The 23563-nt window shown below is 36.8% G+C and overlaps 2 protein-coding genes and 1 non-coding gene across 4 annotated transcripts; 2 read left to right on the top strand and 1 right to left on the bottom strand.

Annotated features, from left to right (window-relative positions):
- The first annotated feature begins 1877 nt into the window (after positions 1 to 1877).
- Positions 1878 to 1949, top strand: TRNAC-GCA (transfer RNA cysteine (anticodon GCA)). The gene has a single exon. It is a non-coding gene; the product is annotated as a tRNA-Cys (tRNA).
- Positions 1950 to 3612: 1663 nt separating this feature from the next.
- On the bottom strand, positions 3613 to 19626 carry LOC101744919 (protein cortex). 2 transcript variants are annotated; one of them, XM_021348117.3, is made up of 9 exons: positions 19386 to 19626; positions 14995 to 15108; positions 14440 to 14641; positions 8818 to 8978; positions 8264 to 8409; positions 7657 to 7864; positions 7037 to 7235; positions 5562 to 5710; positions 3613 to 4992 (listed from the first exon to the last, which is right to left on the bottom strand). In XM_021348117.3, exons 1-9 carry the CDS (start codon positions 19413 to 19415, stop codon positions 4828 to 4830), a joined length of 1374 nt encoding a protein of 457 aa, XP_021203792.1. In that variant the 5' UTR covers positions 19416 to 19626; the 3' UTR covers positions 3613 to 4827. The 2 variants fall into 2 exon arrangements, with proteins under 2 accessions (XP_021203792.1, XP_004921982.1); XM_004921925.5 differs by having other exon boundaries at positions 5567 to 5710; positions 19386 to 19623.
- On the top strand, positions 9682 to 13961 carry LOC105842320 (uncharacterized). The gene is made up of 2 exons (XM_038016812.2): positions 9682 to 12636; positions 12787 to 13961. The coding sequence occupies exons 1-2, from the start codon at positions 10101 to 10103 to the stop codon at positions 13431 to 13433; spliced, it is 3183 nt and encodes a 1060-aa protein (XP_037872740.1). The 5' UTR covers positions 9682 to 10100; the 3' UTR covers positions 13434 to 13961.
- Positions 19627 to 23563: the final 3937 nt, after the last annotated feature.

Raw genomic sequence — 23563 nt, forward strand, 5'->3', positions numbered from 1 at the left:
AAAAAACAAATTACAATGATTTTTTTTTTATTAGGCAGAAATAGGCAGGGTGGTGGTCCCCACCCGCGCGGACTCACAAGAGGTCCGACCACCAGTAATTACGCAAATTAAAATTTTGCGGGTTTCATTTTTCTTACACGATGTTATTCCTTCACCGTGGAAATCAATCGTGAACATTTGTTGAGTATGCATTTTATTAGAAAAATTGGTACCCGCCTGCGGGATTCGAACACCGGTGCATCGCTCAACACGAATGCACCGGACGTCTTAACCGTTAGGCCACGACGACTTCATTTAGTTTCATTCATTTAGTTTAGGTCTATGATGGGATGAACTCATAAATTTTGACGACGGTATATCAATTGCATTGAAATAATATACCCTTTTTCGCAATATTTATATGGTAAAATACTGGTGGTATCTTGTTTTTTTTTTTTATGATTGAAAGCTTACTGGTGGCCCGGATGCCTTTCCAGTTTCACCAGGACAGGTGGGCGAGCAAAGGCTCAGCCAGGAGGGGTGAGATTTGCTAACAAGTGCCCGAGCGGCTCCGAAGGAGACCTAACAACTCAAGAGCAATTGCTTCGCGAATGAATCTACTACCGGATCGGAATCGCGACCCACTGAGAAGATCCGGCGAGAAACTCAATGGGCTGATGCATGGGTTAGGTTGCACGTCGACCTCTTTGTCGAGTTCAACGAGAACGGTTACCGGGGTCCCTAAGCCTGCTCCTAGTTTTAGAGCTGAAGGTATCTAATGCAAGAGTTATTGGATAGGATGGATCCGTAAGGACGTGTCTAGGGCGACGACGGTGACTTGCTCCTGCGTGATCAGGATTCGGGGAGCAGTCAGCGGCAGCAACGGTAAGGCGATTGTCATGACGGTGGTATCTCGTATTGGATCGTAGGAGAGATTTGTTACTCTAAACTATTCTATTACAGATCATCGAATCATCGATCATCGATCACTGAAACATCTCGTGTTCCGATAAAAAGGATATAGTCGATAGCAATACTATTAATAGTCCGATTCGCTCAATTATGTTGTGATGTCTGTATACTGACGAACACCAGAAAGGTCCTTGTCTACTTTTAAAACAACAAAAATATCTAGTTTACAAGTTAGCCATTTATTGAATGAAAAAAAAGTTGATGTATACAACTCCAAAGTAGTAATCTTTCACTTCACACCTTATAAATCTCAGTGAATCGTTGCCTTCTTCAATAGACTTGTAAATCTTTTACGTAGTGGGCCATTGTGACTTCTTAATACGGGCAGCTTGCAACTTTATAAGCTAGCTAGGCATGCTCTGTGATGCGGTGGCTGTTTTTTTTTAATTCAACCTTTTTTTATTGCTTAATGGGTGGACGAGCTCACGGCCCATCTTATGTTAAGTAGTCACCGAAGCCCATAGATAATTACAACGTAAATGTCGCCATATACCTTTAGATATGAGTTTTAAGGTCTCCGTTTTTACAGTAAAACGGCTGCCTCATCTTTCAAACCGAAACTGCTTCACGGCAGAAATAGGCAGGGCGGTGGTACCTACCTGTGCGGACTCACAATACGTCCTACCACCAGTAAATAATACACGCTTCACAGAATAGAGTCCGGTAGACCCCCGGATCGGAATCGCGACCCATTGAAAGGATCTGACAAGAAACTCAGTGGGTTTAATACTCTCAATTCATACCTAAATGTCAATACTGACAATGAGAGTGGCAATGAAGTGGCAGTAGGCAATCACGCTGACATGTTCTAACTGGTTGGGTTTGTTTGTTTGTTTGTTTGCTCTTTTAATTCTTATCAAAGCGAATAGAAGTCATATTATAATTTCTTTTCAATATAAATGTAATATTCGTGCAAGAGAACTAATGGGGATATAGCTCAGTGGTAGAGCATTCGACTGCAGATCGAGAGGTCCCCGGTTCAAACCCGGGTGTCCCCTTGTCATTTTTTCGAGGAACGAAAAATGACCTCGTCTATTTGTGCCATGTAGTTCGTAGGTACTATGAATTTAAAGCACCCTTTTGAATTACTTAATTCGGCTACACTTTTATTTACATAAATCAATTATTTAATTTATGTAAATAAAATTATTTAATTTAATGGTGGTAGAACCTCTTGTGAGTCCGCACGGGTAGGTACCACCACCATCCTGCCTATTTCTGCCGTGAAGCAGTAATGCGTTTCGGCTTGAAGGGTGGAGCAGCCGTTGTAACTATACTTGAGACCTTAGAACTTATATCTCAAGGTGAGTGGCGCATTTACGTTGTAGATGTCTATGGGCTCCAGTAACCACTTAACACCAGGTGGGCTGTGAGCTCGTCCACCCATCGAAGCAATAGAATTTTTTTTCGAAAGTACTCGAAGAACATAATAGTTTTTTTTTAATTTCATTTCTAGCCGCGAAACCAATCATATTTTACACTCTTTAGATTTTCAGACAGAAGAATGCGTTCGGAAAGAGCAGAGAATTCTCAAACTTGAATTGGAACATTGGTGGTGATTCGAGAAGTTTCTGTGTGTGTCATGTTACAAACGTGTCTAGCTTGGGCTTAAGCAATTAAACAAATAGACGTATCACCGTCTTCGGCCCAAGCTAAGAGAAAATAACATGTATAACTAATACATAAAATGATGTCCCAAAAACAAATTTATCTATATTAATTTTTTTTCCACTTTAACACTTGCGATGGGTCACCAAGACTATAATCAGATAAGTTGCTTTTTTCCCTACCTATGCTGATAGCCTTGAGAGGGTATTTCAGCTTCGCCCTAACATGTAGGTGAGCTCACCGGGCTCAAAGCGGAGTATTGCTAACACTGGCCCTAGCAAGAGCAGTGCTTCACGGAATCTACCACCGGATCGGAAACGCGACCCACTGAGAAGATCCGGCGAGAAACTCAGTGGGTGTGTCTATGGATTGGTGAGTTGCGAGAGGTTATGGTTTGGAGGGGCAGAGCCAATGCTCCGTCTCGCCTTAGTAGGGTAACACGTCGGCTTTCTTGAGTCATCTATATTAACATGCATAGTAATATCGTAAATATTCGTCGATTTCGTATTTTGATTGTAATTTACGTATTTCGATTTGTCAATTCAATTAATTTAGTTGTAATTTCTTAAGTTGTACTACAGCGTATTAAAAGCGAAAGAAATTATGCTGGTGTTTAATGTAAATTGTATGTGTAAAACGTCTATTATACTGCAGAATTGAGACTTCTCAATCAATGTCCTCTCATACCGATTTACCGCTGGGCGAGCCGTTAGCTCGTTCATCTTTCTACGCATTAAAAAAATGTGTTTACTGATTTATTTTTTATTGCTTCGATGGGTGGACGAGCTCATAGCCCACCTGGTGTTAAGTGGTTACTGGAGCATAGACAACTACGACGTAAATGCGCCACCCACCTTGAGATATAAGTTCTAAGGTCTCAGTGTAGTTACAACGACTGCCCCGCTCTTCAAGCCGAAACGCATTACTGCTTCACGGCAGTTGCAATTATGTTGATATGCTTACTTACTTAATCCTCATGGCAATTGTTCGTATTTAAACATGTAAAGCAACTTTCGAAGTACCATTAGATTAGTAGGCTTAAAACCATTAAAGTAAATCAGATTTTAATAATCCATTTTATTTTTACAAAATTACAATATCATAAAATTTACAAATAAACAACAATTTTAAATGTCAACAGCGCATTAATTATATATTATATGAAATAGGTTAATAACATATTTTGTCTTGAAATAAATTGATGCATTAATCCCGCAGTCGCGGAATAGTTTCCAAAATGAAATAATAAAATTGTCCTATGCAATATTGATAATACTTCTCGGTTTTATGTAAAAAGTATTTTTTTTTTTTTGTTTTCAATAATTATATTATATCTTTCGAATATTTTATAGTTCGCACGATATTCTAATGTCGACGTATTTTAGTATTTTAGTTGATTTTACAGTAGCGAAAGACTGATTGAAATGGCGAAATTATAAAACTAAGTTGATAAACTCAAGATCATTCTGTTAAGGCAGTTGATGTATGATTTAGAACAGTGCTTCCCAAAGTAGGGTCCACGCGCCACAAGGGAGCAATTTGATAAATAAGGGAGGCAATGGCACTTAATGAATATTGAAAATCTATATTAAAATTATTTTGAATTTTAATTTTTAGTTTTTTATTATGTTTTGAACTATTATATACTCTGTTCTGATAACAATTTCATAGTATTTTTTTTTCTAAAACGTTATGTTTCTTAAGGGAACAAATTAATTTATTAATGTCAAAAATGATGTATTAAGGGGTAATTTATTAATGTTAAAAATTTTAGAAAAGTTACAGTGGGGCATGTCACAAAAAAGGTTGGGAAACACTGATCTAGAATAAATTTGTCAGATGGTCTCGTGTTACATACGAAAGTCAGAAATTGTTTGAAATATTACTAGGGTTTTGTTGGGAATATTATAATATTTATATGCGTTGGGTGTGGCGTGTGGTAGCCGGTAATATCATAATATGCTATTCCGAGTTCGTCTTAATGTTTAACATAGATTAGCTAATATGTAGCGGCTCTCTGCAATATACTGACATAGTATTGAGTTAAATAGGAGAACGGAAAAGAAGAGAGAAATTATTAGTTTTTTTTTATTTTCCAGACGGAGGCGTCAGCTTCGCGTATCTTTTTAACTCGATCATTCTTGGGTCTCGAGTCACTAGTCAAAATTTTATTGTAAAAGTATTTTAATTGTGACTTTGGAAACAATTTTTTTACGTATTTTTATTATATTTCGCGTCCCCGTATTCCCGGCGGCGTCTGACTAGAGTTCACGATCTAAGTTTGAGAAACGATCTAACGCATTGAGAGGCCGTAAGTCGTTTCGTCCAGGTACAGCGGAAGCGCCCAGAATCTGTCGCATTTCCACTTCTTCCTCTTGGAGTCTTCCGGGAGAAAGTTCCAGATGATGAGGTCTTCGTCTGCTGTTGCTGTCGCTGGAATTATGACGTATGACGCAATTTTTACTGGTGGTAGGACGTCTTATGGGTCCGCACGGATAGGAACCACCGTTCTGCCTATTTCTGTCGTGAAGCAATAATGCGTTTCGGTTTGAAGGGTGGGGCAGCCGTTGTAACTATGAGACTACTACTAACTGAGACCTTAGAACTCGTATCTTAAGGTGGAAGGCGCCATTTGGGTTGCGGCTCCAGTAACCATTTAACATCAGGTGGGCCATGAGCTCTTCCAACAACTTAAAAAAAAGAGGGATGGTAAATCGGAAAATAGCACCTTCAAGTTGGGATTTTCATCATTTCAATCGGTATCAAAAACGTACACAGACTATATATGAAAGAATGCACCCGGATTCCAAATTCTGAATATTTATAAATAAGCGTAATGGCAATCGGGAATCGAATTCCCTGCGAATAATATTTTTTCCGTCAAAAAATTTTAAGCCAGACCTTGAGTTTCGGGGACTCGTTTAACGAAACATACAATTTTGATACATGAGAAGGTAAAAGTTTATAATACCATTATTTTGTAAAAAAAAAAAACAATTTACCTTACCAAGCTTAGTTCCATCGGGACTGAAAACCATAGTCCTGATCCGGTCCAGTCCCGAGCGTTCTTCGCCCCATTGATCGACCACTTTATCTGGTCCACTCATCACTACCAATTGTGAACAAGTCTTCGGCGATGAAACGGCTCGTTCTAAAATGGATTATTCAAGATATATCGAATCGTGACACGCTTTTCCTTTTGTTCAGTGCTGTTCAATATAATGTAAACAAATTCAATTCTATATACCTATTGTTAAAGGTTTTTTTCCATTACCGATGTTGGCTTTGCTATATGCTAGACAATCAACCTTCATCATCATCATTATCATCACACGTCAACATTGCTAGACATAGGCTTCTATTAATAAGCGCTACTAAACCCAGTGTTTAGTTATTTCGTTTTGAAAAGAAAACTAGTGTTCCTAAATAGACCGCGAATCGGCAAATGTCATCGTGCTGTGACCATTAGCTAGACGGAGCAACTACTCATGAAAGACGACAAGAGTTGTCATGAGAATTAAGGTTAGATCGTCGTATTCCAATAGATCTAAAACGGCTTGATTTCACAAAAGAAAAATACGCAATATCCTATAAAGGGTTCTGTTCCTCTTCCCTATAATCGCCAATCATATATATAAAAAAAAAGCATTTCCATGCATCACTTCTCTTTACAGAGCTGTTGTACTTTTTGCTGACGTAAATGAGTTAGTTACGTAGTCACGGTACTGGTGATCTAGCATTCGAACTCTCTAATGTAATTAATTACAAAAGCCTAAAGTCGAATACGACAGACCGTAACGTAGGATTGCTTTGTGGAAAAAAAAAAGCAGGAAGATTGTACCCTGCTGTTTTACGATACTCCCCATCACTATTGCTACTCTTTGTCAATAATTACTCACTAGACCACGAATGCAAGTGTGACGGAGATAAATATAACGTATATTCGACCAGCACAGGACATATGATGAACATGTCCGGGACTCATGATGTAAAGAGTTCCAGGGGATCAGATTTGGAAAGCTTGCGTAATTAACGGTTGCATTGGAATATCGCTTAAAGTTGCAGACTATATGCTATTAGATGTCCAATAACATCTATATGATAGGTTATTCATATATTCTTACTGGTGGTAAGACTTCTTGTGAGTCCGCACTGGTAGGTACCACCACCCTACCTATTTCTGCCGTGAAGCAGTAATGCGTTTTGGTTTGAAGGGTGGGGCAGCCGTTGTAACTATACTGAGACCTTAGAATATGTATCTCAAGGTGGGTGGCGCATTTACGTTGTAGATGTCTATGGGCTCTAATAACCACATAACACCCAGGCGGGCAGTGAGCTCGTCCACACATATAAGCAATAAATAATAAAAAACTTGGTAACTTCAAACACTCATGTAATGGTGGAATTCATTTTTAGCGGCTAATAAAAGAAGACAAAACGTGTATCATAGGATTGTTATAGTAGGTTTCAACCGTACCCGGGTTCCACAAGCTGATGACCAGCTCTCCGGTCTTATGGCTGAAGAGCATAGCGTCCAGACTATGGCGGCTGTGGCGGATTGTGGTGTCCGTGACCCGGGAGGTGGGCGCGTCCCACACCGCGACGTGCGCGTTCATCCGTGACGTCACTGCGCCCACACCCAGCAAGGCGGAGCGCCATGGGTGCCAGCTCAAAGCCTGAATATCGTAAGATAAAATATTTTCGGATGTGTAAGACACGAATAGAACTTAAGTGAGAATTAAAGTCTTGTAGGGGAAAAACGGAATAAAATTTAGGAATTTGCTTGGGAGTATGAAGTCATAGTCAAAAAGTTTGGGAGCTTAGAGTGTACACTATAAACTGTTTGAACAAATATTTGCCTATTACTTCGATTGTTAAAAATGTTATTTTATATATTACACTGTCGTAGTATCGAGTATATGATCGTTGAAGCTATCGTGCTTAGAGATGAGTACAAGATCCACTTAAAATGGTGAACCTAGCACTTTCTTCGACATAGCGTGAACACAACCATTTGAGCTGATACTTGAGATCAAATTCTCAGTTGATCTTCGACAGAAATATTGAACAGATCACAGTATTCATTGTTGACGTTACCTTAACAGTCCAGTTAGAGCCCAAACTAGAGTACAAGTGGAGTAGCGGCCAGGTCATGACGAGTACGGTGGTTCCGTTGACGGCCGCGGCCGCCACATACCGTGCGTCCGGAGATACGCGCACCGCCAGCATCGTCTCGCCCACACGTCGCCACCCCAGCATGTCTCCAGTGCGAGTGTATGACACCAGCACTCCACGAGAACATCCCCTGAGAGATTTAACAAATTTTCGGAAAGTCGGCTGTAACTTAGTATCCAACAAATCTGAGTCACCAACAATAGACGAAAAAGGTTTGGTAGACAATTGAAACTAACAATAGTAGTATTAGTTCCGAAGACTCTAGAATATTCTCGTACTGCGCCAGTTTTGATTAGGGCTTAGACCCTGAGCACTTCTGCTATCCAACATTTGACCTTAGGAACGTAAGGAATTCAAAGTCTTACCAAGGTGATTTTTCCATATCTAGTACCTATCTTTCTCCTTGTACAAGTGACAGCTACATCAGGGAGCTTTGAATTAGGTCCACTAGACTATTGGCTTTTTTGGTATAGTAAGAGTTAGCATGGTAAGAATTAGAACAACATCGACTCCAGATAAAAATAGTTACGTTATAAAAGAGTTTCCTGTAGGGCTCCAATCGACGGCAGTGATGCTGCAGATGGCTACAAATCTGTTACACAAACAGGAACATTCAGCCACCCACTTGCTCATCGCGTTGTTGTGAATCTCCGTTATCTGGTTGTCAGTGCCAAGCTGTAGTCGAATCATGAAGAACACAAAAAATTAAATAGCATTAGTTAATTTTGAAACTGACAGCAAATTTGCCGAAATGTAATTTAAATTCGTGTCCATTCCTAATTTCTACTAATAAGTTATCTGATTTTGATACGAAGGAAATACCTCTGTTGATTATCCTCTTGTTTATTTATTAGTAAATACATCCAATCTGAATCTTAATTTTAATCTCATCAATAAATAATGCACATGGCCATATAATCTTCTTCTTTATTTCAACCTTATCCCACTAGATGGGGTTGGCACAGCGATTTTTTGTATTCCATTCGCTTCTATAAGCCGTCCTTTCAACACTCACTCTTCTCTATCTCATATCATTGCCTTGTAATAACAAAATTAAATAAATTAGCAATAAGAAAATCTTACCAGTAAGAGTTCTCCTCTAGGATCAAACTTGCAGCATTGTATTTCATATTGCGTAAAACCCTGGTTGGTAAGGCTTTGAGTGCGCCAGCTCCATTTATGGTAGTTCCTGCCCAGAGCTGCCACCAGAATGTTATCACTGCTCCAGTCCAAAAGCTCTGGAACTGAGGAAGTCAAGCAAGATATGTTTTGCATCAAAAGCTGTGTGAGAGTAAAATTAAAAAAGTGTTTGAGAAACTTCTTTTTGACCAAATATTGCCGTCGTTATTATTAGCCAATTAACATCTGTTTTCAGCGACTCTATGCCAAAATCCAGATTTATCGAAACACAGTGGCCAACATTAACACTTTGTAGACTTAGAATTTTCATGTTGGAATAGGATCATATACCAAGTATTTTTTAAACAAATTGTAAGCAGGCAGGCTTAAGGTATGTAGCAACATGATCATACTATTTCTGGCATTGGCGATGCACGTAGGCTTTGGTGACCGTTTCGTACCAAGAGGGCAGTATGCCTCTGTGTTTTCGAAATCAATATGAATATACAACTATGAAAGGTAAGGTTTAAAATTATGGCGATAATACTTCCATGCACGGAACGTGGCGAAGTAAAATCAGCGTTCAAACCAAAGTAAATAAATTAAATTCAGGACGTAATCATTTTCACTGGTTATAAAATTAATTGTGAATGCGGCACGCAAAAGTAATATTGACGATTGATCTTTTACATTAGCACAAAACACCACTTAGTTTCGCTCGCTTACCCACAACGTGGGTGTTTGACCAACTAAATTATGACTGGCGCTTTTTTTCTTCAAGCATGTATTCAAAGAGTATTTGAACTTTTGTTAGAATATTGTGATTTTTCGGAAATAGGTGTGTGGGAATGATGTTTTATTGAACGCATGATATGATGGATGCAAGTTGATGTTTGTGAACGCAGTGGTATATCGAGAATGGAAGGGGATGACGTGTGAGATGACAGAATGACAGATGGATGAACGACGACGAACGAAGCACGAGCACGACGGAACAATTAAAATTTATATTAATTGTATTGAAATAAAACGTGGAAGTAGTAAACGCGAAACTTTTATTAATTGTCTGAAGCCTGCATCCCACATTTTGGGGGCTTCGTCCGGGATCGGCCAAAAGAAAAGGCAAGTAATAATAATTGTTTCGACGCCATTACGAGAAACAAACAACGCGTCAATTGTACGAATATACACACGACGTATTTAAATCTTCATTGTGTACGACGATCACAAAAGATTAATACACGAGGATGGCAAGACGACGATCAAAAAGCCAGTCCTTCGATGACGACGACAGTATTTTCGATCGACCAACGCGTGGTGGAATGTTTCACTTAACGGAGAATATCATCAGGAAGTTTGACGGCAAAGACAAAACTTATGCTGTAACAAAGTGGATACAAGATATAGAGGAAAATGGTGACATATTCGAGTGGACACCAAAGCAACGGTTATTAGTGGCTCGACGGTCATTAACCGGCACGGCAGCTTTGTGGTTAAATTCTGAAAAAACGTTTCCATGCTGGGATACTTTAAAGATAGCCATCAGTAAGGAGTTCCCTGACACCATAGACGCCAAGACTATTCACGAAATGATGAGTGCTAAAAAGAAAAAGTCAAATGAATCATGCATTGACTACATGTTTGCCATGAAAGAGCTTGGACGCCGAGGCAAAATGGCGGACTACGTGGCTATAAAATATGTTGTAGATGGCATACAAGATCAAGAAATAAATAAAATAATGCTATATGGAGTCACAACGTACGCTGAATTAAAGGAGAAATTAAAAATATACGAGATTTTGAAAGAAAAAATGAAGAAAGAACCTATTCACGGAAAAGAGCAGAAAATTACTAATACAAGAGAATGGTCATCAAAAGTTCGATGTTATAGCTGTGGAGAAAAGAGTCATAAAAGTGAAGATTGCCCGAAAAAGATGCAAGGAAAAAAGTGTTTCAACTGCAACGTGTTCGGCCATATTTCTTCACAATGTCCGGCAAAGGCGGAAGCGTCATCGGCTACGGCTAGCAGCGCGAGAACAGAGCAGCAACCGAAACGCACGTATATCGCTACGACGCAGGAGGGCGCGAACACAATTTTCGAAAATCAATCTAACGAAGTTCACAACGCTATGAATGCTGTGATTGGCTCTGCGAACAGTACGGTGCGCGACAAATGTCATAACAGTGAGGTTGACATTTTAAAAGTAAATAAAGAATGTAAAGTGTTGAAAAAAACTTTGAAATTAGTAAAATTGTGTAATAATAACGAAATTCATGCATTAATTGATACTGGTAGTGAAGTTAATTTAGTAACCATGGACTATTATGAGCAAATAGGCTCTCCGACGTGTTTTAAAAATGTAAACACAGTTCTTACCGGTTTAGGCTCATCAAAGGTAATATCAACTGAACAATTTAAAACAAACATTGAAATCGACGGCTACACGTATCGTGATATAATATTTTATGTGATTCCTAGAGACAGTATACCTATTAAAGTGATATTGGGACATGAATTTTTAAGAAATGTTATTACAGTTATGAAAGATGGTTTGGTATGGATGAAACCAAATGATTGGTTGTTTAAGGTAAATTGTTTTCCATGTTCTATTGACATTGTAGGTCATGTTATGAATGAAAATGTGAGGAATGAAGTGACTAGGTTAGTAGATGAATATCGGCCATGTCAAACTAAAGAGGCTCCCATTGAGTTGAAAATCACACTTAAAGACGACATCCCAGTGGCTCAACGACCACGACGCATCTCACCAAAAGAACAGGATGAGGTAGATAAACAGGTTAAGGAGTGGCTGGAACAAGGAGTTATTCGGGTAAGCTTTTCTGAATATACTAGCCCAATTGTTCTTGTCAGAAAGGATAAGCAGTTTGAATTTAACAATGAACATAGATTAGTTTTCAATATGCTTAAGGAAAAGTTGACCAGTAATCCTGTATTGAAAATTTATGAACCAAAAGCAGAAACAGAACTTCATACAGATGCCTCAAGTATAGCATATGCGGCTATATTATTACAGAAAGATGACAACAGTGAACTACATCCAGTACATTATATGAGCAAGCGAACAACTGACGCTGAGAGTAAATATACAAGTTATGAGCTAGAAGCTTTGGCTATAATAGAAGGTATAAAGAAGTTTAGACATTATTTATACGGAAAGCATTTTAAGATAGTTACAGACTGCAAAGCTTTTCAAATGACACTGAATAAAAAAGATCTAGCAATGAGTACGAGAGTGGCACGATGGATATTGTTCTTACAAGATTATGATTTCACTATTGAACATCGTGAAGGTTCGAAGATGAAACACACAGATGCTCTAAGCCGAAACCCATATGTAGCTCTTATATTTTCAGACCTACATAGTGATTTAAGACGTGCGCAAGAGAGTGACAACGGATTAAATGCAATTATAAATATTCTGAGAGATGGTAAACTATATAATGACTTTTATTTGCAAGGATTACTCTGCAAGGGACCACAACATTGTTTGGTTGTACCACAGAAGATGGAAATTGAAATTATTAAGAGGGCGCATGATAATGGTCATTTTTCAAAGAAGAAAACATTGGAATTGATTAATAAGGATTATTACATACCAAAATTAGAGAAAAAGATTGAGGATTATATTGCTACATGCATACCTTGTCTGTTAGCATCCCGTAAAGAAGGTAAACGAGAAGGATTTTTGAATCCCATAGAAAAGGGTGACACACCATTACATACACTTCACCTGGACCACATTGGACCACTTACGGAGACACGTAAGCAATATAATTACATATTGACTATTGTTGACGCATTCACCAAGTTTGTATGGTTGTTCCCTACAAAGAGTACATCTACCCAAGAAGTGTTAAATAAGCTGGAAATACATCAACAAGTATTTGGTAATCCTATAAGAATTATTTCAGATAGAGGGACTGCATTTACGAGTAACGATTTTGCACAGTACTGTAAAGAGGAAGAAATAGAGCATGTAAAAATAACAACAGGGGTTCCCAGAGGAAACGGTCAGGTTGAAAGGGTTCATAGAACAATAATTTCAGTACTGACAAAACTTTCAGTTGAGAAACCTACATTGTGGTATAAGTTGGTAAGCAGAGTTCAAAGAGCACTCAACAGTACTTACCACAGGAGTATAAATAGTACCCCATTTCAATTACTCTTTGGAATAAAAATGAAGAGGAAAGAAGATATTCAATTACTGGACCTTTTGATGGAAGAAGAAAGACACAATTTCATTGACAGTAGAGAAGAACTTAGGAAGGAAGCGAAGAAACAAATATTTAAAGTACAAGAAGAAAATAGAAGAAATTACAACAAGAAAATGAAAGAATGTACTATATACAAGGAAGGCGACTTAGTAGCTGTGAAAAGGACTCAGTTTGGTACAGGAATGAAACTGAAACCAAAGTTTTTGGGACCATATCGAATAGTAAAGGTCAAAAGAAAGAATAGATACAATGTTGAGAAGGCTGACGCACAAGTTGAAGGCCCTAACAAGACTACTACATCTGCTGATTTTATGAAAAAGTGGCCTGATTACTTAAGTGACTGAATAAACAGAAAGGATGAGTTCAAGATTGGTAGTATGAAAGGATGAGTGAATTATATTGTTAACCCTAGTTATAGTTCTATTATGTTACATTTATTAGCATACGATGTTCTAATATCCTTTTATCATAAGATGAGTTTTGTTTTTTTTTAAGTTAGTTTTGTTGTAATATGTTCAGTCTTTAGTCATATGATGTTAATGTAATAGTTGTTAATTGTTTTGTTTAAGAATGATTTATAACTTTTTGTATAACTTTCTCTATGTTTTAAGATGTTAGTGTTATAAAAAGGTAACTCTGAGGACAGACTTACGTGCAGGACGGCCGAATGTGGGAATGATGTTTTATTGAACGCATGATATGATGGATGCAAGTTGATGTTTGTGAACGCAGTGGTATATCGAGAATGGAAGGGGATGACGTGTGAGATGACAGAATGACAGATGGATGAACGACGACGAACGAAGCACGAGCACGACGGAACAATTAAAATTTATATTAATTGTATTGAAATAAAACGTGGAAGTAGTAAACGCGAAACTTTTATTAATTGTCTGAAGCCTGCATCCCACAGGTGTATGAAACCGTTTTATTTTTGGATGGTGGAAGGGTAATCATGGCCTTTCTAACTTCACCAGGGGTGGGCGAGCACGGGTTCAGCCAGAAGTGGAATTGGTTAATAGCTGCCTAAGCTCCTCCGAATGAAACCTAACATCCCAAGAGCAGTTCCTTCGCGAATGTATCTTCAAAAAAATGAAAACCTTTGGCCACAATTGGGTCTTATAAACTTCGACTTGGTACCCAAGACCCTATTGCAGAACCGTTTGGTCATTGTATCGTTGAAACTATCTTCCCACGGCGTTCCTCTTCGTGAGCTACAAATCAATAGCTGACGAGTGGTCAAGTTAAATTGATAAACCATAGTCAAAACATTGAGCTGTTTCTAAGATCAACTGACAGAATTTCATAACTACTGCCTCATATGAGAGATTAAAATAATGTAAAATGTACACAAAGCATAGCTGTATGTCGGTAGATCCAATATGCTGTCGGCTGAAGTGAGGTATCTACGTTTTCTGGGCACGCAGGGCCAGGCTTGAGCTCTGTACCCGTCAGGTATCGACTGGTTACAATCATGAGCTTTCAAGGGTTCCAAACCGAAAGCTTCATCTAAATATTCAGCATATTTCTTCCGTTGTAAGTATTCTGAACTCTGAAAAGATCAGGTGGTCATGATAATGGTTTTAGTATTATTGCGAAGGTTGTTTTGTACTCTAGTAGTTTTGTTCCCAGACACAAAAGTCAGGTCCGAAATGATCAAATGGCGATAGATTCTTCTAGAGTAATTCATTTAGAAAAAGAGTAATACATAGTCTGAAGTTCATTGAATTGATGCAATATCAATTTTAGTCTACGACAAATATTACCCAATTTCCATTTTAATAAGCTAAAAATGGTTTTGTCCAAAAATACACAAGAGTCTGACGAAAATAATAATTTTTTCATTGCATAAGAAATGAGCAAACAAATTTGTGTAAATAGTTTGATATTATTCAGTATCCTGACCCAAATGTCGCCAGTGTAAGCTGAGGGTATTTTCCAAAGAGCGCGACTTTTAATCTCGGCCAGTTGTTCCCTGGGTAGAACGAACCTATCCACTCGGGGTCGCCGCCTATTCAACTGGAACAAAATGTTTTTACGTGAATACGAGGGCGATACTGCGAAACATAACTAGTTTTCACTATAACATTAGTCGAAATACTGGGAATAGTTGAAAAACATAACGATTAGCGAGCTGCTCATTCCGCGGACCATCAGTGAAATTCTTCGAAGTTGCGCACCGAGCTTGGCGGTTTCTGGGAAACTGCGCAGTCATGTATGGATGCGTGGCGTACCAAGCCGCCTGAACGTTGTTTATTTATCAATTTCTAGAATTTGACGGGAACGAGACAAAAACGAAACGGTCAAGTTAAACTGTCGCCAATTTATGTTCGGGTTCTGTACGTTATTTTATTATATAGATACACAAACGATACAAATGATAATGAGATGATTTTTTTTTAATTGATATTAAATTTAATAAAAGTTTATTTATCATGTTCTATATTAGTTTTTATTTTATTTTATTTTCGTTTCGTGTTATCATTTGCCTTAGTAAACTTACATGCTAATAGTTACATGCTAATAGGCATTGCAAATGCGCGCCAATAATATTTTATGTTGCATTCACATGTCAAAGTTTTGTTGACAAATTTCTTTTTTTTTATTAAAATTGCAATGAACATCTATTTTAAAGCCTTTCACTTAAAAAGAGATTTGTTACTGAAAAAGTCACACGGAACTCCATTAAATTAAATTGATTTTAACACAATGTCTTATGGCAAATGCATTAATATGTACTAAGCATAATTGCGTACGCAAGTTAATAGTTATTTTTATGTATATAAGTTAGAAATGGGGTTAATTAATGGTGTTTTTTTTTACTAGCTTTGCAGACTTTGAAAATTTAAAAACGTAATGTATTCGTTTACAGTTCGCAGTCAATTTTTATTGTCAGTCAATGATTGGCTGCCAAGAGGTGAGGTTGGGGCAAATTTGAGACGATCCGAGAGGGACTAGACTTAGAAACAAGGTATTTATATAATGTAGTATTTCATATTTTGTATATTACAGATACGACTCAGAGCACCTTTTGTCGCGGGCTAATATTAAATTACTAATATGATAAACTGTAAAGTATCCGAAAATTAAATAATAGTTTAAAAAATCTAACAAACTACGCTTTTATAGAAAATCCAACTAAAGAATTGAACATAAATTTTAATAAATTTTATTAAAAATAGTGCAAGAAACAATGTTTTTATTGTAAAAAAGCGTGGGTGCTTTTCAGGATATTATCAAAATAACCCTTGTACTCATATCTTTTCATAAAATATTTATAACTATTGATACCATGCACCCCACGCATTTTTTACAATACAATCATTTTTTCTTGCACTATTTTTAATTGTAATTTTTTAAAATTTATTTTCTATTTTTTTTTCTCCATTTTTTTATCATATTGGATTGTCATCTGTCCTTAATAAGTATACCAAATTTCGAGTTAATCCGAAGTTTTGAAGGGGTTCAAAATTATGTTCAAAGACTCGGCTACAAACATACATACGTCTGAAGCTAATAAAAGCGTATTAATAATAAATCATATATTATATTAAACCGTGAAACTGCAGTAAGCGTGTAAGTAAGTTCATGTTATTTAGATGTGTCTCAATATTTTTTGGTACTATGACAAACCATATTTAGAAATCACCTCGATTATAACCCTTGTACTCATATCTTTTCATAAAATATTTATAACTATTGATACCATGCATCCCACGCATTTTTTACAATACAATCATTTTTTCTTGCACTATTTTTAATTGTAATTTTTTAAAATTTATTTTATATTTTTTTTTTCCATTTTTTTATCATATTGGATTGTCATCTGTCCTTAATAAGTATACCAAATTTCGAGTTAATCCGAAGTTTTGAAGGGGTTCAAAATTATGTTCAAAGACTCGGCTACAAACATACATACGTCTGAAGCTAATAAAAGCGTATTAATAATAAATCATATATTATATTAAACCGTGAAACTGCAGTAAGCGTGTAAGTAAGTTCATGTTATTTAGATGTGTTTCAATATTTTTTGGTACTATGACAAACCATATTTAGAAATCACCTCGATTATGTGTTTGAATTTTGACTCGGTTTTCAATTGGAGATTATTATGACTTAATTTTTGAACATTTTGAATATGTAATAATATTTAGAAGCAACATTTAAATGTATCTTAATTATTCTATATTATTATACAATAAATCGAAAGTAAAATTTCTCAAAGCTCAACCAAAGCCTAACTTATAAGTACATTTAAACTATTTCTCAAATACGACTGGCAACTAGCTTTTTCAGGAGGCTAGCTTTTCGCTCGCGTTATTCTCTCCAGTTATGTACTCGGCAGACTTTAATAAATGACGCTGTCACAATAGAATCTTTTACCTCCTTCTTGCAAAACCTAGGTATTGCGTAAACGGAATATAAAATTGCTATACGACTTAACTGGAAAAACTAAAATTGTGGCATTCTTTCGGTGTGTTGGATTTTTTTCCTGGAGGCTACAGATCCTTTTTGTTTATTCTGTTATTTAAGGATCTTTAGGGAGGGTAATTTATACATCCACCTATGTCCTTTTATGTACTCTTGACAATTATACAAATTTTATGAAGACAAGCAGACTTATTCTCGCATTTTGACTATTAAGTTTGTAAATGTGATCTCTGCATAACGAACTGAGATTCGTAAGCTACTTATGGTAGTGGGCGAACCTTTAATTAGTGTGGTTAAGGCGTCTTGTGAGACTGCAGTAGCGGCCGGGGTTTGTCTCCTGCCTATTTATGCTGTGAAGCAGTAATGCATTTGAAGGGTGGAGCAGCCGTTGTAACTATACTGAGACCTTACAACTTATATAACTATACCGGGACCTTAGAACTTATATCTTAAGGTGGGTGGCGCATTTGCGTTGTAGATGTCTATGGGCTCCAGTAACTACTTAACACCAGGTGGGCTGTGAGCTCATCCACCCATCTAAGAAATAAAAAATATATATAGGAGCGCCGTAATACTATACAATTGAGGGTTAGACCTCATGTCTCAAAGTAGGTGGGGGCAATCACGTTGCGTTGTCTGTGAGCTCCAGGTTGGCCGTGGGTTCGTTTACTCGTGAAATAAGTCTTCCCATGATTAACAATAACGTCTTCCGCATTCAGCACATTCCGGTGACATTAAAAAAAAATTTGCCTCAGAGGCTAATTGTCCCTTGAATAGTAAGCCACCCACTCCCACTTCAGCTTGATAATCGAATCTCCTAACATTGGATGAGACCTGAGTCCAATTCATGAATTTTATATAAATATCTGTTTAATTATTAGTTTGATAACAGCGAATAATGTACTCGGCGTTCGGGAATAGAACAGCATTAATAGACCAATTAAAGGCTTTAGAAATGATATTTATAGTATTACAATGATGTAATAATGATGATGATACATGTATTCTTAGGTAAATTAAAATTAATTCATATCCACTTTTTTAACATAAACTTTTTTCGTCAAAATTTATCTTCTCTGGATGTTTTGTAGGTCTAAGATCTATCTAGTAATGTAACAATGATATTATATCTACTGTAAAGTTAATGTTAGATAGCCATGATCGTAAAACGTCGAAATTAAAAAGAGTTTTACGTCTTATTCTTCATTTTATTCTTCCATTCGCTTAGGTCATCGGAGAACTTAATGCTGAAGTTTCCGGCTCACGGGACGTCATTTTATGACCATTCCTTTACGGTTGAAGCAGTCCGTTTATGGAATGCACTACCCTTAAGCATCAAATAATCGTCCTCGCCGGAAATTTTTAATTTCAGATTGAAATCGCACTACCTTGGACAATAATATGGCTCCTATGATATAACTGTACAAGTTGCTACTTATTTTGTATTTACTTCACATATGGTGTTAAATAAAGTGTTATATTATTATATTATATTATATTAATATTATTCTCGCCTTTACAATAATAAACGAGATACTAAACCGTAAAAGTAGGTTTAATAAAATAATATAAATATATACTAAAAAGATAAAAGTAAGTTTAATTATGTCCACAGCTCGCGAAAACCGAAGATAATAATTTACTGACAAATGAATAAAATAAATGCCAGTTTAAATGGTAAACTGTTTTTATCATCATTTTCAAAGTATGTTGAATGTATTTAAAGAAAGGCACGGAAGAACTCCGTCGAAGTAAATGTGAATTGATTTTAATGGTAATTAATATTAATTAAGACGGAATCTTGGTTAGCGCACGCAAATATTGCATAGATTATCAAAATAACAAAAAATAAAATGGCAACTCACACTCTTCTTTCCAAACGCAGTTCTATTCATTTCGATAAACAATTTTTATGGAATGTAAAGCTTAAACAATGAATTTACTATCAAAAGTCGTTTAAATTTATAATAAATTTAATCTTTAATTATCCTGTAATTAAATTTCTGACACTTGATATTTTTTTTGAACTACCCTACTTTTTGCTTACTTTATAACCTAATTACGCAAACGAATCTGTATCCATAAGTTTTCTGATTTAAATTACATGTGTTCGACGAGAACGGTGACAGGTGCCTGAAAGCTTCGAGAGTAGATCGGGAGGATCCGACACGACACGTTATGTCACAACGTTTGCCTACGTTTGCCGCTAGGGGCGCTGTTCCAACTGCATACAAATTTGAGTTAACTTTTACGCTATCGAGAACGTTAAAAAACTCACACTAAGCACACAGTACGGTCCTAAACGAATTCAATTTTTTTTCTACTTATTTTCTGGTAGCCTAAGGGGTTATTCCAGCTTCTCACGTACGGGAACAAATATTTGTACATCTTTATATTAACTACTAGCGGACCGCTCCGGCTCCGCTCGGGTCTTTAACAAAAATTTCAACGATGTTGTTTTATTTTTAAAAATAAAAGAACACTTATTGCGGCATAAATATAATAGTTAGACATATGCTGTCGCGACACTTTTTGTAAATAATAATGTGTTCTACAAAGTTTTCGCAGGGCACGCGATGTATAGAATATTTTAGGTAGTTTTTTTACACCTTAGGTTACATTATTCTAGTTTTAGTAAGGATCCCTATTTTTTTTCAAAAAATATTATAGCCTATGTCACTCGGGAATAGTGTAGCTTCCAAACAGTGAAAGAATTTTTCAAATCGATTCAGTAGTTTCGGAGCCTAACTGTTGAACCGATTTGAAACAAACAAATCTTTCCTCTTTATAATATTAGTATAGATAAAACATTTCTAGCCATATGTTCGACTATAGTAGTATATTAACAAAGTTATTTAAAAATAAATAAATATTAATCACCGGTTCGGTTCACCAGGATCCGGAAAAAAATAAGACAAAAACATACTGACATTCCATTTATCTTTCATTTAATATCTACTCAAAAATCCTATAAATACTTAGTCAGGTCATAAATTCTGTCACATGTTTAATGTAAAATAATTGAAACAAGTTTATTCATTATGTAACCATTCATATACCAAAATGAACTTAACAAAAAATAGATTCTTATGACATTAAAGTTTATTCAAAATGACCTCCGTGATTTTGAATACAGGCCTTCAATCTGCGCGGCCAGTCGTCTATCGCAGCACGAACGAGGTCCATGACAATATCGGCGGCTGCCTTAATCAAGGATGTCTTGAGTGACTCCAAATTGGTATGAGGCTTTGAGCACGCCTTTTCCTCCAAGTGTTGCCATATCTTGTAATCTAACGGATTCAAATCTGGACTGGAGGAGGGCCAGTCTTCGTGCCGGATGAAGTCGATTTCACGCGCCGCAAGCCAGTCTTGTGTGCTCTTCGCTCTATGAACTGGCGCCGAATCTTGTTGGAATACCCAGTGCCTGTTATTGAACATTGTATGAGAAACAGGTTCCACAAGGTTCGTCAGGACTGTATTTTGATACACAACTGCATTCGTTTTTACACCTTTCTCACAAAAATGTACCTCTGTTAAGCCCCAATAAGAAACTCCCAACCATACCATGAGCGAGGATGGAAAATGACCTCGTTGGACACGCGGAATACGGTTGCTCGCTTCTTCACTACTGTGTGCGTACACCTTATCATTTTATTTGTTGTAGCTCTCTTCTACGGTAAAATTTTTTTCATCCGAAAAAAGAATTTCCCGATATTTTTTTCCCGCGTACCGCTTCAACAAAGCGCGGCATCTCTTCAGTCTCAGGTCCATTAGACGAGCATTCAAACGATGTCCTGTTTTTCTTCGATATGCCCGAAGCCCTAAGTCTTCATTTAACACCCTTTTCACCGTGGTTCTGCTTAACCCCATCTGAAGGGCCAACAGTTTCTGCTTACGTTTGGGATTTCTTTGAATTCGCGCCTTCACAGCTTTTATCACTGCTGGAGTCCTAACAGATCGAGGGCGACCACTTCTTGACCTGTCATCTACACTAGAGTCTTCATTGTATCGTTTGATGGTACGATAAACGAATCTTTTGGTTATATTCAAAATTTTCAGTATGTTAAAAATTTGAATTGGCGCGTAACCGCAACGATGCAACGCAATAACTGCAACACGGTCTTCTTTAAGCGTTCACTCCATATTTAAAAATGAGTAAAATTCTAAAAGTATACATTTTTATTTTCATGAACAATTCGAGATTCGAATTCAATAAACTTTTTTGTGGCCAGCATTCTAAAAGAAAAGTTTTTACTGTGTGACAATATTTATGACCTGACTAGTTATATTAATGACATAGGTGGCTTTCACTTATCATGACCTACTGGCGTTAAAATGACTACCAGAGTCTATAGGCATCAACAAAGTAAATATAGCCACATCATGAGACATGAGTTCTAAGATTTCAGTTTTTACACTACAACGGCTGCGCCACCCTTCAAACCGAAACGCATTACTGCTTCACCGCAGAAATAATGGGGGTGGTGGTACCTACCCGTGCGGACTCACAAAATATCTACCACCAGTAATTACGTAATTAATTTTTGCGTGCTTGCTTCACTGGAAGTCATTCGTGAACATTTGTTAAGTATGTATTTTATTAGAAAAAATGTTACCCCCCTGCCGGATTAGAACACCGGCACAGTCGCATCGCTCGATACGAATGTACCGGACGTCTTATCCTTTAGGCCACGACGACTTCAATACCTTGCCTTCGACCAGTAAGTGCTCCAATAACCTTTGCATCAGACGCCTTCAGCTCTAACATTAGGAGCAGGCTTAGGGACCCCGGTGACCGTTCACGGCCCACCTGATATTAAGTGGTTACCGGAGCCCATAGACATCTACAACGTAAATGCCGCATCCCACCTTGAGACATGAGTTCTAAGGTCTCACTTTTAATTACGGCTGCCACGCTGTTCAAACCAAAATGCATTACTGCTTCACGCAGAAATAGGCAGGGTGGTCCAGCAAAATTGTCCAGTAAAATTGTTACATTAATTCTTACATTCGTTAATAGTCAACAGAAGTTCCGATCCCTCTTGTTCCGTCTGTAGCGTCTGTAAAATGGAAGAATATGATCGTGATTTTCATTCACAATAATTTCAGGGTACTTTGAATTTTGAAGACTAAATGATAACTTAGTTAATGTTTGCTAAGAAATTATTGTGTTATCATATTTGTAAAGTTTGGTTTTTTCTAGTTTAAACCTTGAGAATCGATTTGATTTAATGCCCAACAGCACGAAAATCAGATGGGCAGTAAAACAGAACCTCAACAATAACGGTTAACGTTTTTCATTCCAATAGAATTTATCACACAGCACTAAAAATAAATAAATTTCTATTGTATTCAATATCCAAGCCCGTTATTACTGCGTTATGTATTAAAATGTCTACTTGATATTTCTATTTTACTACATATTGAGTACGTAGATCAATATCGGACATAAATGACCGTGATTTATTGAATTGAAACTTATACTTGAATAAATTAATTAACATAGTGCTGTCACAGTAATACAGGTACCTGACAACAGATGGCAGCACATGTATTGTTTATGTAACGTAATGTTTTAAAATTAAATATTATCGTTAATATAAATGAATTTTATTAAAAGTATAAACTTGCTTCCAGTGTTATAAAAGATATTAACCCCTAGTTTATTGTATATTCAATGAAAATTGCGCTTATAGAGTAAACCAGTTGCGATGCGGAGATGCACACGCATTTTTTATATTACCATTAACGCATTTCTAACGCGTTTAATATCATTATAATAAAATAAAACAATGCGATATTAAATGCATTAAAAGTTTGCGCTAATTAGATTAATTAAAAAACCTCGAGGTTATAATACTTTAGAAATATTTTATTTAGCTCATACCCACATTGCATACAGAGGTAGATCTTATAAAATATATGTACCTAATATAAAATACATTGTTAAATAGCGAACCGAACTAAGAATTAGATTTTTTGGCGGAAACGCGAGAAGGGAAGTTATGAGATTTGTTTTATTTTGTCTATTTAGTGTTTCTTC

The sequence above is a fragment of the Bombyx mori genome, chromosome 17 (assembly GCF_030269925.1).
Source record: "Bombyx mori chromosome 17, ASM3026992v2".
NCBI classification, from domain to species: domain Eukaryota; kingdom Metazoa; phylum Arthropoda; class Insecta; order Lepidoptera; family Bombycidae; genus Bombyx; species Bombyx mori.

Excerpts from the sequence above, each read along its gene's own strand:
- LOC105842320 (XM_038016812.2), top strand. The coding sequence starts at position 10,101 with ATGGCAAGACGACGATCAAAAAGCCAGTCCTTCGATGACGACGACAGT. Across the intron at positions 12,637-12,786 it reads TGGACCACTTACGGAGACAC|ATAGAGGGACTGCATTTACG; the intron begins GTAAGCAATATA and ends GAATTATTTCAG.
- LOC101744919 (XM_021348117.3), bottom strand. The coding sequence starts at position 19,415 with ATGAATAGAACTGCGTTTGGAAAGAAGAGT. Across the intron at positions 8,410-8,817 it reads CTAGAGGAGAACTCTTACTG|CTTGGCACTGACAACCAGAT; the intron begins GTAAGATTTTCT and ends ATTCGACTACAG. Across the intron at positions 7,865-8,263 it reads ACAGGAAACTCTTTTATAAC|GGGATGTTCTCGTGGAGTGC; the intron begins GTAACTATTTTT and ends TAAATCTCTCAG.